We start from the raw sequence: 19,476 nt of genomic DNA on the forward strand, positions 1-19,476 counted from the left end.
CGCCCAACCACCCCCCCCCCCCCCCCCCCCCGGAGCACTGCTTTACCATGTTATATCCGAATTCGTGTTATATCGGGCCGCGTTATACCAGGGTAGAGGTGTATTTGTAGCAAAAGTCAATAAAAGTTTGAAGGTGAATTTGTGACTCAAGACCTGAGCATTACAAAACTGCACAGCAGGTGGAGAAGATTCTGTGTTTTTTATCTTATTTTATTTTTTAACATAACTCCATGTCCAAATTGTCCAGCAGGATATCAGAGAATGTTACACTTAGCAAATTTAAAAAAAAAAATTGGAAGTCGTGCTTATCAGACTTGCTGTATCTAGTCTCTGTATTTACGTTCTCAGAAAGCTGCCTTTTCCAATTTGACCCATGTGTCATACATCACAATAATGCTTCATTGGGGTGTGTATCTACAACAGAGTATCCCTGGTCTACTTAGTATTGCATTCACAAAGGGAAAATATCCTGATGTAGAGTAGAGTAGGCTAGATTATAGGGCATGGGTGAAAGACTAGGGAAAGAGAGGTCATTTCAATTGTATATTTTTTTGAGTCATATAATTTGTGAAGATGGATTTGTATGTCATTGTGGATTTTAACTCAAACGTTTTGTCATTTCTTTTAGGTATTTTGTTCTGCACAAATTGACCAACCTGAAATTTCTTGATACTCGGAAAGTAACCAAATGGGAGCGTGAGGAAGCCTTGTTACGAGGTGCCTTCATGAAAGTGGTAAAGCCCATGGATGCTAAGGTAGGAGACTAAATGGAGTTTATAACATACACTGATCCCACTTGCCTACCACTTTGCAAATTAGAGAAAAGTAACTATGTATACCTTTGTTAAACAGTAATATATCTTTAAAACAACTATTCTGAAAGGTTGGTAAAAGCTATGTCTAAGCAATGGACAGAGACCTTGTAGGCCACAGTATTGCTTATTGAATCAGGTGTGGGACAAAAAAATCCTTAATCTGTATTTTCGAAGATCAGAATTTTACTGTTAAATCTGATTAACGGACCGTGGTTGTTGCATCATAGTTGAAATGCTGGTTTGAACCATAACTAACTAACAGACACATGTTGCCAGGCTCAAAAGAATATTTTTGCTCTTTCTAAAGATCTATAACAACTCTGTGATATGTTAGAAAAGAAGGAAATTTTTCTGACACTTTGTCCCCTGCCATGCATGTTGTACACAGATGTTGATCTCAGAGCTCACACCTATGGTGTTTATTGACCTTTAGTTGATACAATGTAATTTAATGTGGTGTCATATTAATGAGTGTTGATGTTGGAGAGACAGTTTCTCTAATCTATGATTCAGACTCAAGCTTTCTCACACCAGTTGCCTCAAAATTGGGCAAATTGCATGCCTTTGACTCAAACAGAATACAGATGCAATTTTTCCAGTTTGCTATCTTTCATCATTGATCAGTACAAGATAACAGCTCCCTTAGTATTTCAGTGTATTTGTAGCATTACAAATATCTCTTGAAATGATTAGCTATCTAAAATTCTTTTCAAGTTTATTAATCTGGTAGGTTTCTGTAGGCTGTTTTCTTCTCGAAAATACATCATCAATAATTTATTGCAGATTTCCAATAATGCTGAATAATAGTGCAGCAGTAATGGAACTACACTATATTTGATGGCATAAGTGTTACTAGATAAATTCGTTATCACCAGTACAATTGCAGTAGATAACAAATTAATTCAGATTGATTCATTTTATAACTAGTAAAATGCTAACAGTTCTTATTCAGGCATAGGTTTGACATATTGTTTACTAAGTACCTTTAGCTATTTCAGCTTTTATAATACAGTGTGTAGTAAATGAAAACATTTTATTTCTAAGCTTTTGTGAAAAGCTTCCTCACAGAATATTCTTTACTAAATCTTGCAAAATTCAGCAGTTGAAATGTGTAAATTATGTTGCGCTTATGCCATTTATTTTTTATAATTATTCTCTTTCTATCTACTAGGTCATTATTAGTGAAGTTTTATTCTAATGCTATTAACAGTTACATTCTTCATTTATAAATCTATCATTTGTGTTTCGACTAGTGCAGGAGACAGTGGCTGTTCAAGTGTGTACCTACTTTATCGGATGGTACTTATTTGTGTTTGCTGTTAAACCAATTGCTACGGGTAAGGTGTTCTCATAGACAGGATCCAAACTTTATCCTTTGTATTACTAATTTAGTCCACTGTGTAGTTTTGAATTAGTTGCCCTCTAAGTCTTAAAGATAAAAAATACATTTATTTCAACAATTCTCTTAGCACAGGGTTTAAATTTAGTGTTGCTGTAGCCTTGTTGATTTTTTTTTTTGAAAAAAAATTTTGTTACAGAATTGCTGATGTTATCTAGCATGATAAAATACCTTTGTAAATGCTTTCTGATGGCATGAGTAAATATCTGTAAGTGTGCTACAGAATTATCTTAATCATACAAAGTTATATACTATACAATTTAAAATAAGCAACTGTAATTGAGTTTGAATATACATGTAAAAACGAACAATTGCTCTGGGTGAGTGTGTTCTTCTATGGATGTTCAGACATATAATATGTAAGCATATTTTGCATGGGTGGAACTGTTTGTAGATGCAGTGTGTGCGTATATTTAGAGATATACTACACATATACAGATACAGTGAAAACGATTAAAAGGAATATTTTCCCAGTTTCCACAAAAATGGTACTCTAGAATGGGAAATAACTGTCATATCGCAGAAATCATGATGTGATAATTATTGAGAAATTATGCTTTTTAGTGGCAACCGTTGTGTGTGTATATACAAGTATATATGGTACTCTCCCATTCATTTGAATGGCCTGGGGGTATCTGAAAGTTTCAGGCAACTGGGCATTCAGATAAATGGAAGTGCTATTAACTACATAGGACTACATGGGAGGCATACTATGCATTTGGATAACTAGGATTTTGGATAAAGGGAATTAATTATACTGTACATGGGTGGGGGCAAGTAGAATCATAGGATTGGAAGGGACCTCGAGAGGTCATCTAATCCAGTTCCCTGCACTCATGGCAGGACTAAGTATTATCTAGACCATCCCTGACAGGTGTTTGTCTAACCTGCTCTTAAAAATTTCCAGTAATGGAGATTCCACAACCTCCCTAGGCAATATATTCCAGTGCTTAACCACCCTGACAATTAGGAAGTGCTTCCCAATGTCCAACCTAAACCTACCATGTTGAGGTTTAAGCCCATTGCTTTTTGTCCTATCCTCAGAGGTTAAGGAGAAGAATTTTTCTCCCTCTTCCTTGTAACAATCTTTTAAGTACTTGAAAACTGGCATCATGTCCTCTCTGAGTCTTCTCTTCTGCACATTAAACAAACCCAGTTTTTTCAATCTTCCCTCATAGGCCATGTTTTCTAGACCTTTAATCATTTTTGTTGCTCTTCTCTGGGCTTTCTCCAATTTGTTCACTCTTTCCTGAAATGTGGCGCCCAGGACTAGACACAGTACTCCAGTTGAGGCCTAATCAGCATGGAGTAGAGTGGAAACATTACTACTTGTGTCTTGTTTACAACAATTCTGCTAATACATCCCAGAATGATGTTTGCTTTTTTTGCAACTGTGTTACATTACTGACTCATATTTAGCTTGTGATAATTAGTGGAATTGGAATGTGTTGTGAGGGTTTGAATAGATGCCATATGGAAATATTTTCCTGAGTATTGTAGTACACTGAACCTGTTAGACTTATTTTTCATAACAAAATCAAGTTTGAAGTTAGGTTTCTTTCATTATGGTAAGCAGGAGATAGAAAAACGTATTCAGCCAAAAAAAATAAAAATAAAAAAGCCAAAAAAAAAACACCACAAGGCAGATTGATAAACTGGAAGAGGCTGTGATGTGTCATTTTATTCTTTCCATAAAATAAGTGGGAGAGGAGAATGACCCACTAAGAACAACACAAGAAATGAGACTAAAGTCAGGACATTTTCATCAGCCAGCTTTTATTTACACAAATGCAGAAGTATCTGGCAATCACAAGTCTTTGCAAAGTCATAAATATTTTATATTGTATACATTCCTATACTTACATTTATGTCTCAGGTTTTTATTTTTTTAACAAGACACTGCACTTTCTTGTCCTTTGCTTCATTTTATCCTTTGTTGTTTAAAATGCATCTGTTTGTGATGTGACTGTCTGATAGAGAGATGCAGTCATTCATTAGAAAACAGTTTAACGTTACAATGCACTGTTCCATCTCTCCATGTAAAGTGAGCTAAACTTCATTACTCTGTGATGTTTTTATTTTCCTCTGTCAAAATATTGAATGTTGTATCATGCTTGATTTTAATAAAAATCTTGTAAGCCTGGCTGGATAAGGGGCATTGAGCCAGATGAGGAAGCCTCATTTAATGACCAGACTGTGACCTCATTTCACTGGCATAAGTGTAGATCAAAGTGGAAGATGCCTGTCCAGTGTGAAGTATGTTGCTGGGCATGACAGCACTTCACATCAGAACGACAGCTTAAGAATACGACAGTCAAAATTGCTTAATTATGTCCCAGCTTTGTAATTATTCATCCCTGCTCTTGCAAAGAGCTCAGTTGTCATTTCTTTGACATAATTATTTAAAGCTGTACGCTCCTTCTGTTTATAGCTTGTCTATGAATTTTGCTACCAAGTGTTTCATCTTTAAGGACTTAAAAATGCTAAACAGGGCAGGGTTAAATGGGCACAGTTGAAAATCCTGCATTTGAGGAGTCCCCCTGTTTGTACATTGCTTATGAGCATGAATAAACAAAATTAATGGATGAAGCATCAGAAAACTGGGTATATTAGTTTGAAAAATGCCTACCTGTTTATTTAATTCTTCATCCACTTTGTATCACATTGGTTACAGTTTTATATATCCTAGACATACATCCCCACATGCACAGAGTGTGTGTGTGTGTGTGTGTGTGTGTATATATGTATATATATACACACATATAAATCTTAGTTCATGACAAATAGATATACACCACATTTTAGGATACTCTGCGTAGTATTATGTTTATTTTTCGCAATGTATGCATTTTGTTATTCTAACAAATTGCCGGTGAAACCAACACTTTTTGTTTCCCTTACTGCATTTTAACTTTATCAGTTTTCTCAGTTATGCTTGTACGAACAGATAATGTGAAGAGGCTGCACATGAGTAAGTCTTGTGATTTAAGCTTGTTGGACCAAATACTCCTCTGGTATAAATCAGCGCAGCCCCAGTGAAGTGACTTCACGTCCATGGAGCTATATCAGTTTACTCCAAATGAGCATCTGGCCCATTATGTTCAAAAGATTGAAATTCATTTATTTTAAAATGGCTTTTATTTTGGGATTATTTTTCAAATATTTCACTCTTCACACTGTAGTCTCAAAACCTGTCATAGATTGCTTTTTGTAAATACCTAAAATAAGCTAATTAAGCAACAAGGAAGGCTGCGTTTCATGGGATGAGGTCATCTAACTTTTGTTCACGCTGTGCTATGTTTTGATACCCATCTTCTATAGGGAGGTGGAATGTTATTTTATTATGTTAGGAAAAGTAGATATTTAGCAATGCAGCTAACACTAGCTCAGCTAAATAAAAACTGCAGTACCTGTTAGTTTTTGATCACTATCGGTGTTTTCATGTTGCTTACCACTCACAAAGGAATATTATTTTGCTACCCTAATAGTTTTATTATCTACTTTCTCTAAAGCCATTAAAATCAAATCATACATGAAGGGAAATTTGAGTGATTATATTATATGCTGTATAGGTATAAACAAATGGTTACTAGTAAAGTCACTCAAATTTCCCTTCATGTATGATATAGATAGATATAGATGATACAGATATATAAAATAATGCTTCTAAGACTGGAGGCATAATTCTTTGCTTGGATATGTGGCATCTGTATTAATTTGTCTCATGTACCTTTTTTTCTAGGATCAGAGAAGTTGGTCATTTATAAAAATAGTAAAAGATACATTAAAAGGGGGCCATTTGGAAACCTTTTCCCCCCTTATGCATGCTCATTATTATTTTTTTTTTTTTTAACAAACCTTCCCAGGATTCATTGCATATGGACCTAGCACATAGCATCTACACTAACTACAGAGCTAAGGGCTCTAAACGAGTTAAGATCCATTGTGTCAGTAAAGTGCCAGCTAGTTAAGAACTCTCTCTAAGTGATCCTTGACATAATAGACTGTAAAAGTTTCTTCTGGTCCATTGTGTCAGAGTTTCATGTCCTAAAACGGTAAGCAGCCAGAGATTTAAGACTCCCAACTAGACAGTGATGCAGTAAATAATAATGGCTTCAAAGAAGACATTGCAGTAAGTCACGTTACTATCAGACATACTGAAGCATCCATCATATACAGTTTCAGAAGTCCCTAAATATATACTTACACAAGAGACCATAACACAGTGTTCGATCAATAGTCCATGTACAGCAATATAGGGTATAAAGAGTACTTAACTCTTTGATTTGAAAAAAAAAAAAAAATCCCCAGATACTTCACACGGAAAACTACAGTGGTTTGCAAGGAGCCCTTATTGTCTTTTATGTCAAGGATCTGCATCAAGTAATAATGATGCTTGCCTGGGTCAAGACCAACTTGCCAAAGGGTGTCTATTTTAAATTTGTCATTTTAAAATATTTCACTGTTAAAAAAAAAAAAAAAAAAACACCAACCAATTAAATATACAAATGAAATATAGCCACAGAAAATGTTTTGCATTAATGTTAAAGGTATGAGTTAGAGCATTTAGGAACTTTGTACAGAAAACATGATGATGTAATGGTCTCCAAATAGTGAATCATCTTACTTACCTTACGTATGACAATATTGAAGCTTAACAGGGCTGAGTGAAGGAGGGAGTGTCATCCTTAACTGAGTATCAGGGGGTAGCCGTGTTAGTCTGTATCTACAAAAACAACAAAGAGTCTGGTGGCACCTTAAAGACTAACAGATTTATTTGGGCATAAGCTTTCGTGAGTAAAAACCTCACTTCTTCGGATGCATAGAGTGAAAGCTACAGATGCAGGCATTATATACAGACACATGGAGAGCAGGGAGTTACTTCACAAGTGGCGAACCAGTGTTGACAAGGCCAATTCAATCAGGGTGGATGTAGTCCACTCCCAATAATAGATGAGGAGGTGTCAATTCCAGGAGAGGAAAAGCTGCTTCTGTAGTGAGCCAGCCACTCCCAATCCCTATTCAAGCCCAGATTAATGGTGTTGAATTTGCAAATGAATTTTAGTTCTGCTGTTTCTCTTTGAAGTCTGTTTCTGAAGTTTTTTTGTTCAATGACAGTGACTTTTAAATCTGTGATAGAATGACCAGGAAGATTGAAGTGTTCACTTACTGGCTTGTGTATGTTGCCATTCCTGATGTCCGATTTGTGTCCATTTATTCTTTTGCGGAGGGACTGTCCGGTTTGGCCAATGTACATGGCAGAGGGGCATTGCTGGCACATGATGGCATATATGACATTAGTGGATGTGCAGGTGAATGAGCCCCTGATGGTGTGGCTGATGTGGTTGGGTCCTCTGATGCTGTTGCCAGAGTAGATATGGGGACAGAGTAGGCAACGAGGTTTGCTACAGGGATAGGTTCCTGGGTTGGTGTTTCTGTGGTGTGGTGTGTAGTTGCTGGTGAGTATTTGCTTCAGGTTGGGGGGTTGTCTGTAAGCAAGGACTGGCCTGCCTCCCAAGGTCTGTGAGAGTGAGGGATCATTTTCCAGGATAGGTTGTAGGTCGTGGATAATGCGCTGGAGAGGTTTTAGCTGGGGGCTGTATGTGATGGCCAGTGGTGTTCTGTTATTGTCCTTGTTGGGCCTGTCCTGTAGTAGGTGATTTCTGGGTACCCGTCTTGCTCTGTCAATCTGTTTCCTCACTTCCCCAGGTGGGTATTGTAGTTTTACGAATGCTTGATAAAGATCTTGTAGGTGTTTGTCTCTGTCTGAGGGGTTGGAGCAAATTCGGTTGTATCTTAGGGCTTGGCTGTAGACAATGGATCGTATGATGTGTCTTGGATGGAAGCTGGAGGCATGTAGGTACGTATAGCGGTCAGTAGGTTTCCGGTATAGGGTGGTGTTTATGTGACCATCACTTATTTGTACTGTAGTGTCCAGGAAGTGGATCTCTTGTGTGGACTGGTCCAGGCTGAGGTTGATGGTGGGGTGGAAATTGTTGAAGTCCAGGTGGAATTCTTCTAGGGCCTCCTTTCCGTGGGTCCATATGATGAAGATGTCATCAATGTAGCGCAAGTAGAGGAGGGGCACTAGGGGACGAGAGCTGAGGAAGCGTTGTTCTAAGTCAGCCATAAAAATGTTGGCATACTGTGGGGCCATGCGGGTACCCATAGCAGTGCCACTGACTTGAAGGTATAAGTTGTCCCCAAATCTGAAGTGGTTGTGGGTGAGGACAAAGTCACAAAGGTCAGCCACCAGGCTTGCTGTGGCCTCATCAGGGATACTGTTCCTGACAGCTTGTAGTCCATCCTCATGTGGAATATTGGTATAAAGTGCTTCTACATCCATGGTGGCCAGGATGGTGTTTTCAGGAAGAACGTCAATGCACTGTAGTTTCAGCACTTTGTGACTTTGTCCTCACCCACAACCACTTCAGATTTGGGGACAACTTATACCTTCAAGTCAGTGGCACTGCTATGGGTACCCGCATGGCCCCACAGTATGCCAACATTTTTATGGCTGACTTAGAACAACGCTTCCTCAGCTCTCGTCCCCTAGTGCCCCTCCTCTACTTGCGCTACATTGATGACATCTTCATCATATGGACCCACGGAAAGGAGGCCCTAGAAGAATTCCACCTGGACTTCAACAATTTCCACCCCACCATCAACCTCAGCCTGGACCAGTCCACACAAGAGATCCACTTCCTGGACACTACAGTACAAATAAGTGATGGTCACATAAACACCACCCTATACCGGAAACCTACTGACCGCTATACGTACCTACATGCCTCCAGCTTCCATCCAAGACACATCATACGATCCATTGTCTACAGCCAAGCCCTAAGATACAACCGAATTTGCTCCAACCCCTCAGACAGAGACAAACACCTACAAGATCTTTATCAAGCATTCGTAAAACTACAATACCCACCTGGGGAAGTGAGGAAACAGATTGACAGAGCAAGACGGGTACCCAGAAATCACCTACTACAGGACAGGCCCAACAAGGACAATAACAGAACACCACTGGCCATCACATACAGCCCCCAGCTAAAACCTCTCCAGCGCATTATCCACGACCTACAACCTATCCTGGAAAATGATCCCTCACTCTCACAGACCTTGGGAGGCAGGCCAGTCCTTGCTTACAGACAACCCCCCAACCTGAAGCAAATACTCACCAGCAACTACACACCACACCACAGAAACACCAACCCAGGAACCTATCCCTGTAGCAAACCTCGTTGCCTACTCTGTCCCCATATCTACTCTGGCAACAGCATCAGAGGACCCAACCACATCAGCCACACCATCAGGGGCTCATTCACCTGCACATCCACTAATGTCATATATGCCATCATGTGCCAGCAATGCCCCTCTGCCATGTACATTGGCCAAACCGGACAGTCCCTCCGCAAAAGAATAAATGGACACAAATCGGACATCAGGAATGGCAACATACACAAGCCAGTAAGTGAACACTTCAATCTTCCTGGTCATTCTATCACAGATTTAAAAGTCACTGTCATTGAACAAAAAAACTTCAGAAACAGACTTCAAAGAGAAACAGCAGAACTAAAATTCATTTGCAAATTCAACACCATTAATCTGGGCTTGAATAGGGATTGGGAGTGGCTGGCTCACTACAGAAGCAGCTTTTCCTCTCCTGGAATTGACACCTCCTCATCTATTATTGGGAGTGGACTACATCCACCCTGATTGAATTGGCCTTGTCAACACTGGTTCGCCACTTGTGAAGTAACTCCCTGCTCTCCATGTGTCTGTATATAATGCCTGCATCTGTAGCTTTCACTCTATGCATCCGAAGAAGTGAGGTTTTTACTCACGAAAGCTTATGCCCAAATAAATCTGTTAGTCTTTAAGGTGCCACCAGACTCTTTGTTGTTTTTATCCTTAACTGAGAATTCCCTTGCTTTTGTAGCTTTAAATCAGATTAATGTATTTTAATGCTCCGATAAGAAGTGTGAGTTAAACATACGGACTTTTTCCTAATTAACAAGGAAGTATTTTGCTGACATAAGAACATTAAAATACTTCAACCTCCCTGGCCACACAATAGCAGATGTAAAGGTAGCCATCTTACAGCAAAAAAACTTCAGGACCAGACTCCAAAGAGAAACTGCTGAGCTCCAGTTCATTTGCAAATTTGACACCATCAGATCAGGATTAAACAAAGACTGTGAATGGCTTTCCAACTACAGAAGCAGTTTCTCCTCCCTTGGTGTTCACACCTCAACTGCTAGCAGAGCACCTCACCCTCCCTGATTGAACTAACCTCGTTATTTCCACACTGATTTATACCTGCCTCTGGAGATTTCCATTACTTACATCTGAAGAAGTGAGGTTCTTACCCACGAAAGCTTATGCTCCCAATACTTCTGTTAGTCTCAAAGGTGCCACAGGACCCTTTGTTCCTATTAAAATACAAGAAATTCCTACTCACTAAAAACATATATTTCTGCCCTTTTTCTACTCTCCATTACTTGCACATCTTGAAATTTTGATCTCTTGTGTATGATTCTTCTTGGTTTCTGTCTGTACTATTTAAGTGAATTATCAGGAATACTTAAAATAAAACAAAGCTGTTCTACAAAAGAAAGAGAAATAGGTGCACCTGCTGGGTCTTCTGTCCTTTTAACTGCTGTCACCAGTGTTGGTTGTACCGAACATAGGCGCATGATGCTGGTTTGGCCAATCTAGTTGCTATTAGTCTACAACCACTAATAGCCCCAGAGATTTTCAACAATACAGCAACCTGCTACTCAGGTAGTAGTAAGTGCCCATTTTAATAAAGCCCATTTGCAATTAAAAACAAGACAAAGGGCTCATTCTCCTTTCTTCCTTCACAACCCATCAGAGGAAAGCAAAGTATGGTGATGGCAAAATAAAAACCTTTGGTCATGCAGTTGGAATAGAATTAAAGAACTGTACAAGTAGCACTTAATAGAGATTAAAATCATTTGGTATTGGATCTTGTGTAGACACAAATCTGAGGGATGGGTAGTAGAGGGCTAAGTATTAGAACACTGGCACCTTTGGCTGATACTAAAACTCCAGTGAAAAGTAATGTAATACATTAACCTAGTACTCATTTGTTGACTTCTGTAATGATTATAGGCTAAGAAGTAAAATAGTCCTAATTCCCCGAGCCAACAAAACCCAATAGAAAAATTAATAAATGTGTAAATGAAGTTGGCATTCCAACATATCTGTTATTCTCTCCCCATAGTATAGACCCTAAGGCGCAATCCTGGACCCTGTGCCCAGTGGGAGCAAACAAATTGTATGTAGGAATGCTCTTCTGGAGTTGGAGGATGGAACCTTCTCCGTTCCCTTCTATCCAGGCTATGAGGTTTCAGTAGAGCTGCTTTACATCCGCTAACAGAAACTCAAACCTGCATGGCTAGAGAATATACCTATCTTTAAGTGAGGGATTTTGGAGAGTAGATCTGTGTATCCAGCCACTTTTACCTCAAATACCCTCACTGTGCACTATAGTACATGGAGTGCTCTGTAGTGAACAGCATTTGCTTGTGCTGGAAGATTTGACCTGCACATTACTAGGTACTCTCATCTGTGTATTCAGGTAACAAACTATGATAAAAGCATGCCATTGCCAAACTCAAACATTCAAAAATCATGATCCAGGTCTCAAAAGCTCTTGAGATTATTTTGGGTTCTTTGTCTTTGTCTCCTGCTTTCTGAGCCTTGTGGGGCATGTATGTCATACTTTCAAGTTTTTCTGCACAACTGAGGACTAGGAATTTGCTTTTTATTTTATTTTTTTAGAGATGAAATCATATTCATGTGATTCAGGAAAGTGGGGCTTTAAGGAAACCCCCAATATTGCCAAAGTTGGCAAGATGGAGAGCATCAACTTTTAAGCCAAAGTTGTGGGTTAAGTTTGAAGTTTGACGAGGAATAAATGAATCGAAAATATTGGACCTGCCATCCCTACCAATCTGAAATTAAACTAATTAGAGAGGAAGGATGATCTGGTGGCTAAAGCGCCTGAATGAGAGTCAGGAGATCAGCGTTCTGCTTCTGGCTCTGCTACAGATTTCCTGTATTACCTTGGGCAAGTCATTTAAGCTCTCATTGTGCCTTATCTTATCCTTTGTCTTGTCCATTTAGACTCTATGCTCTTTGGGACAGGGACTCTTGCTTACTGTGTGTTTGTACAGGGCCTAGCACAGTGGGCCTCCTCTCTGTTGCAGCCTCTAAGCACTTAAGTAATATAAATAATTAACAGTAATAATATATTAGAACTGGCTGGGCTTCTTTTATTACTTACTTGAAGACATACCTTGATTTATTGAAAAGACCCAAACGCTGTTCTTGAGCACTTTGAAGAACCAGGTAACCTGGCGCCCAAAGAAACAGTCTTGATTTCAACCCTGAACTGAATCCATACAGATGTCTCTGTGAATAGCATAAAATGGCACAGCCTATGGGAATTTGGCCCATTTATTATGAATGCACTCTGACTCTGTTTGCACTCTTTGCCATGAGATTTTCAACAGGGAATTTTTTCTTTCTGATCATTGGGCCCAGACTACAGTTTGGAAATTGTTTTCTGCCCCTGAAAGTAACCCTACTGGTCTGTTTGTGTTTTGATCTGTGGTAGATCACGAGATATCTTGTCTTTAAATGATGTCATTTTTATGTGATTTTTTGCTTTTTTTCTAATTCCTGTGTTATTTCAGTAAAACTTTTGAAAACTGCATCACTTGACTACCAATGATAGTTACATTATTTGAACATTGGGGTTCCATATTCTCATTTAACATAGTACATTAGTTTTGAGCTCTGTCAATTCTTGAGAACAATAGCTAATATTCTGTTAGCATTTAACTTAGGAGGGGGAAAGCAAACTAATGATCAGAATGATGAGATTTTAAGGTTATACCGTATATCCCATGACCTACCACAGCTACAAAGAATTGTTTTATATGACTAGAAAGATGAAATTATCAACCTTTGAGTATTATAAATTTTTCGACATCATGATTCATGGTATCTTTGGTGATAGCTGTAAAGGAGGAAAAAGCCCAAACCCACAAACTTGACAATAGTTAAACAGCTGGTGTGCTCAGATCACTGCCTAGCATGCTGAGCAGTAATGTCTCATTTTTTCTTGTGCTCCCCTGCCTGTTTGTCTGTACCCACCTGTTGTCTCTTGTTTTGTAGTTAATCTGTAAGCTCTTTGGGGCAGGGACTGTCTTTCTATGTGTTTGTACAGTGCGTGGTACAATGAGGTTCTGGTCTGTGACTCGGACTTTGATACAGTACCACCATGAAAATACATGGTTCATAATAGATCAGATTTTAAAATAGTATTTGACTCCATTTTTTTAGCTCTTTAGAAAATTTTAAATAGCAAATCTTGGGCTCATCTGTAACTTTAATGCCTTCCAGATATATTGCATGAGGAAATAGTAATTTATATGTCCATGTGTCTTCCAGCAGAACATTTCTGCAGCAGTGTGTGCTGTTGCAGTTAAAAAGTACAGATTTTATTTGTTACTCAAGTTCATTTCAAAAGAAGAATTCATTGTTCAGCACTGAAAATTATGCTAACAGTGCATACTGGAATGGATTTAATTCGTTTGCCAAAAACAGCAGAAGAGTCAATAAAAATTGTCATGGCAAGTAACATAGAAAATTGTGTGGGTTATTATACAGTTGAGGGCTCAGTCACCAATCTTCAATATGTAGATGTGGTACCATACAGCATGACATTGCAAATACATTGTATATTGATACATAAGCGACAATACCATGAGTTGGTGTCAGAAAGCTGGGTAGATTCTGAGATTTGCATTAGAGGATGCAAAACAAATGGTTTTTACTATTCTATTGATCCCGGAGTAATCAGAAAATACATCCTAAATGTAAACCAATATCATCTTAGAATGCTCAGAATTTTAAATAATAACCTCCAAACTTGCATTACCAGTGGGGTGAAGCTCAGCAGCTGTTCAATAGCTCACGGCAATTATTGCTCTATAGTTTAGGACAGGTTGGATAAATGTATACTGTAAGACAAGTAAAACTTGATACTGCACATATACATTAAGACCTTGGTCATGTAACTGGATTGGCTAGCTCAGACCCTTGTACACATGCAGAACTCCATTGATGATGATAGGAGTCCTTGTCAGCAGATCCAGTTACAGGATTGGGGACTGAATTTGTCAGTGGGTATGCACTGGTTCTTACTGGCTCAAAATTATGTCATTATTCATATGGTGTCATAGGTCTTCACAGTGCATTATGAACATAAGAAGAAACGCTATCCCTGGCCATGGATCTTATAGTCTATTATAGACAGTTAAAAAGTATTGAGAGACCATGCTGTGGTGAAAAAAATGTGGAGGAGAGAGGGAAACAGTTCACAGACAGCAATTCTAGCTTTTTTTAAAAATGTGGCTTTTAAAAATCCAGTCATTGGCAAAAGAGGGGCAGCAATGGGGAGCAACAAGGCAGCGATAAGTGTTGCAATGAAAGATGGAGGAAATGAGTTTTTAAGGGTGCCTTTAAAGGAAGTAGGTGGATTGAAGAGAGGATGTTCCAAGTGTATGGGATGGTGACTGGGAAACAAGGTATGATGCTGTGAAAAACAGACAACTCTCAAGAATAGTGGAGAGGATAAGGTGGACAATGTAAAAAGTAGAATATAAGGAAATGATGACAATAGAAATGTAGATAGGAGTAGAGTTATGGAGAACCTGGGAAGTAAGGAAGATGAATTAGGATGTGATTCAGGAGGAGACAGGAAGTTGGTAAACAGACTCAAAGAGGAGAGAGAGACAGTCCTAGTGAAGAGAGAGAAGATGATGATTTTTGTAGTGGTGTGTTATATGCATGGGAGAGATGGGAGGTCATGTGGCCAGAAGAAAAGAACCTGCAGTCATTGGGGCAAGAAATGACTGATGAGTTTTTAACAGTGGGGATAGAGATGAAGGTATGGTGATGTTAAAGTGGCAAAGGAACATAGTCTTCTATGTCTAACCTGGTTTATCTCCACCTGTCGTGAGAGGAAGATAGACTCTTGAGGATTAGAGATTTGTGTTATGGAGGAGAAGAGGGACTTTTCTTCACTGTTTGTTTTCATAGTGATGTTTCTTGAAAGACTAATATATTGTAGCTCTTTTTGAAAGTTATTTGGATTGGATTTCAATATCCAATACTTGTGTCCAAGACACATTATGGAAATGAAGTCTCTTTCCAAGGATTTGTGCTTTCTTTTTATTTGTTTCTGAGTCACGGAATCAAGGTCCTTTTAGTCATTGATGATCCAATGGCATTGGGGGTGTTAATCCCAGAGCCCTGGCCAAATCCCAACGCAGGCTTTTATCTTTTGTCCTAAACTGTTATTTAGTGTGGCAGTGTGCTATTTAACCAGCTGCTGATGTGTACCTCAAAGTTGGCTGCATTTCAGTGGTACTGTAGGTGAATTGATTCCTACATAAGGCTTATTAAATATTTGTAAAACACTTTGAGATTCTCTGGCGAAAGGCACTCTAGGTATTGTTCATCATTAAAATACATTTAAATGAAGACGTTAACTTGACAACTTGTTTATTACCTTTGTTTTAAATTTTCTACTCTCGGATTTGTTATATTTCCTATCTGTTAAGATTGTCTGGAAACTGAGAGATCTTTCAGTATGGAACCCAGTAGAGTGTCACCAGTGTGTCCCTGACAATAGCATCCTCTAGACATTATCAGACTCTTCAGGTTTAGAACGTGGACGTTTGTCCATATTTCACCTATTCACCAAATTTAACTACGTTATTCAAGGGACTCTTGATATGTAGTCACTGGGGGCAGGGCCGGCTCCAGTGTTTTTGCCACCCCAAGCAGCGGGAAAAAAAAACAAAAAGCCCGCGATCGGCAGCACTTCGGCGGCAACTCTACCGCCACTGCTTTATTCTTCAATGGCAATTCTTCGGCAGGTCCTTCCCTCTGAGAGGGACTGAGGGACTTGCCGCCAAAGAGCCGGATGTGCCGCCCCCTTCCATGGGCCGCCCCAAGCACCTGCTTGCTGCTCTGGTGCCTGGAGCTGGCCTGACGGGGGGGTGAAATCCTGACCCCACTTAAGACCATGGCAAAATTCCCATTGACTTTAGTGGAGTCATGATTTCAGCCCGGTTTTATTTTTCAGTTTTGTTTTTCGCTTGTCGTAGGTAGGATGAGACATGGCATCAATATGGCTGGGTTCTACTTTTAGTTCTTGCTTCTGAGAGAGGCACACATGATTGGATTGGGTTTGCAGAAGACATCACAGACAAGCGTAGGAATTTCTTTGTATGTCATAATCTTGATTAAAGAAAAGTTAGTTCTATTTCAAAGACACTTTTTATATGACATTTGTGTGAATCTGGACCAGTTCATCTCTGTATTCTTTCCTCCCCATGCTAGTGCTTTCCCTGGATTTTGAGGCATGTTGATCCTGAACATTCTCTAAATGGCTGCCCGTAGCCACAGATAGAGTGGTATTCTCAAGTGCAGAGGTACACACATTCTTTTACAAACCACTGAGGAAAGCTGATGTAATTTCGCAATTCGACATCATGGCCTTATTTCTTTTGGGAGATAAAATCGATGGCAAAACAACAATAAAAGACTACATGTATTTTGGTAAATGTGAAATATCTGGCTTAGAAGTTGAGAAAACTGTCATGGCTATGTTTTCATATCTCATTTGTTTTGACTGTGATGAGATGTGATATGGCTGCCATAATAAGCTCTGCAGGGCATGTACACACTTTGTCTTAAATTGCCTTCATCATGCTACTGACCAACCAAGAAGGTCAGCAATTACTAGGGATTGCAGATGAGCCTGCTTGCAAGGGGCACTGGAAATTATAGCACAATTAGATATTATGTTTGCTTTTATGTTCTTTACAGTGGGGTGTCTTACAGTAACAGACAGGGTGCTATCAAAAAGGAGGCAATGCACTATAATTACAGCTTTCTTTGATGTTAATTTAGCCAAGTTCACTGGCATTGTCATTGATAGCAATTATACCAAGTGTTTTCTGCAAGGGTATTTTAACATCATTTTATTTTTCCTGTGTATTTTTAAATATGATAGGATTTTTGGCTATGTTCCTGGAACTGGAAATCATCATTTCTTACCAGCCCAGACACCTAATATTGCCACATATGTTCTTAGCTTGAAGATTTTTCTAAGTAGGAAAACAAACCAAAGAGGGTTCCCTTATTGCTGCAGGGCTGCAATTGTTGTCCTGGTATAGAATTATAAAATAATTTGTTTGTGACTTGTAAGTCAATGAAGCCTCTCCCTTTCATTTCTTGTTTGGTGTCTTGAGTCTTTTTTCTCTAAACATTGGAAAATAACTGGAATCTAAACTTGTTGGGAGTTTGACCCAGTACTTGTGCAGTGAACTTGTCCTGTGCTTCCACAGAATATTTTAGTCCCTCTCCCACATACTTCCTGCCTACCCACTCCCTTTGTTTACTCTTCTGTTCTTTGTTTTCAGTCAGTCTTTTATGCTGCCTATTATTCCTGGAGCAGCCTACCTGATATTGTGTTTCAAATGACCACACTTTCTTGTAGCTCACATCTGCTCCAGAGCTGATCAAATATAAGCTTCCTATGAAATGTACTTCATTCCTTTATGATAATGACATTTGTACATTCAATTTAAAAAGTCACTAAAGAAACCAAAGCACAAACAGCTTTTGCCTCTCCTTCTCTTCAGGTAGTTGCACACTCTATGTGCCTCCTTTTATTTACTATTGTCCTCCATTGACCCTCTGTGTCTGTCATTCTTATGTCTGTAATAAAATTTTAGGTCCTGATCTTGGCAATTGTGTGCAGGTGGACTCTGATGTCAGTGGTGGTGTGCCCAGGGGCAGCAGACCCCCAGCACACAACAAGTTGTAGGATCGGGGCCTTAAGTTGTAAACCCAACAGGACAAGGACCATGTCTTTATGTTTACATGTAAAATGCGGTACAAATGCATTGTGGTATGTAAATAGCACGTCACAGACCCTTCTTGTGATAGAGGTGTTCTGGAGTGGACTACTGGTTTTAATTTTGCTCTGTAGATTAGATGGGTGAATTTCAAAATATTTGGAGCAGAAGACGATTAAAGAGTAATGTGGCTTGTATCCACCAAAATTTCGGGGCTTGCTTCCTGCTGCTCCAGCCTTGCATCTTGAGACACGCTCAGGTCAAATAACATCAGAGAAAATATGATAATCCTCCCCGAAAGCAGAGTCCAATGGTCCTGTATGACCTCTAGAAATGACAGGGATGACGCTACCACTGAACACGCTCCGAAGTATCAGTTATTTTGTCTTCAGTGAGGACGAAGATCATAACTAGTCCACAGGGCAAAAACAATTTAGTTTATAAGTTATTTTAGCCAAAAAAGCTACTAATTTGCTTTCAAAAAGCACTACCCTTCTTCCCTCTCTCCCAATCTAAAATTACCATTCTGATAGGTTTTTTTAGGCTAAAAGAATTTTTTTTAAGGCATAAGCAATGATAATGGCCCTTTCAGATTATGTTTAAAAAGCTTCCATTACTGCTCACTTTGGCAAAGAAAAGGGATGGTGTGAGATCAGGCCTGATATAAATGGATGTAAATTGATTCTCTTGATTGGGTTCCACCTGCTTCCACCAAGGCCAAATTTGGCCTAAACTCTCTGGTTCAGAGTCCAGAGGCTAGAGAGAGCTAGTGGCGGCCTCGTGTTTTGTTGGAACGCAATGAAAATAAATGCATCAATTTTGTGCCTGGTTGCAGTGGTTAATGCCAGTTACAGTTTGAGCTAATCAGGCCTTTTACTGAATATCTAATTCCAGCTTCAATTCAAGTCAATAGAAGATTTTCCATTGAGTTCCATCTCTGGATGAACAGGGTCATGATTTGCATGACTTTGGGTAAATTTCTCTTTCAGGAACAACTGACAGAAATTGGGCTTTATAGATAAAGAGCTTGATTTGTATGAGGTGCTGAGCACTCTTATTTCCTCTTTGAAGACACTTTGAGCTGAGGGTACTCAGTATTTCTCGTCTCAGGAGGTATGAAATGTGCATAGCAAGACCTGTGAATCACAATCACCTCTGAGAGTTGATATTTATCTAATAAATGAAGAATGTTTCAAAAATAGCAGTGTTTTAAATATGCCATAATAAGGAACAATCAAAGTTTTATGAGCTAGGATCACTTTTAGAGCCTCTTGATTTCAGTGAGCAG

The 19,476-nt window shown here is 39.1% G+C and overlaps 1 protein-coding gene across 2 annotated transcripts in view; it reads left to right on the plus strand.

Moving 5' to 3' along the window:
* The window catches only part of LRMDA (leucine rich melanocyte differentiation associated), a 929,770-nt gene that overhangs the window by 536,203 nt on the left and 374,091 nt on the right, over positions 1 to 19,476 (plus strand). For both annotated transcript variants that reach the window (XM_034777348.1, XM_034777349.1), the window contains one exon: positions 629 to 755. In XM_034777348.1, coding sequence (XP_034633239.1) covers positions 629 to 755 — 127 coding nt within the window. The remainder of the gene's footprint in view (positions 1 to 628; positions 756 to 19,476) is intronic.

This window comes from Trachemys scripta, chromosome 7 (genome assembly GCF_013100865.1).
Source record: "Trachemys scripta elegans isolate TJP31775 chromosome 7, CAS_Tse_1.0, whole genome shotgun sequence".
NCBI classification, from domain to species: domain Eukaryota; kingdom Metazoa; phylum Chordata; order Testudines; family Emydidae; genus Trachemys; species Trachemys scripta.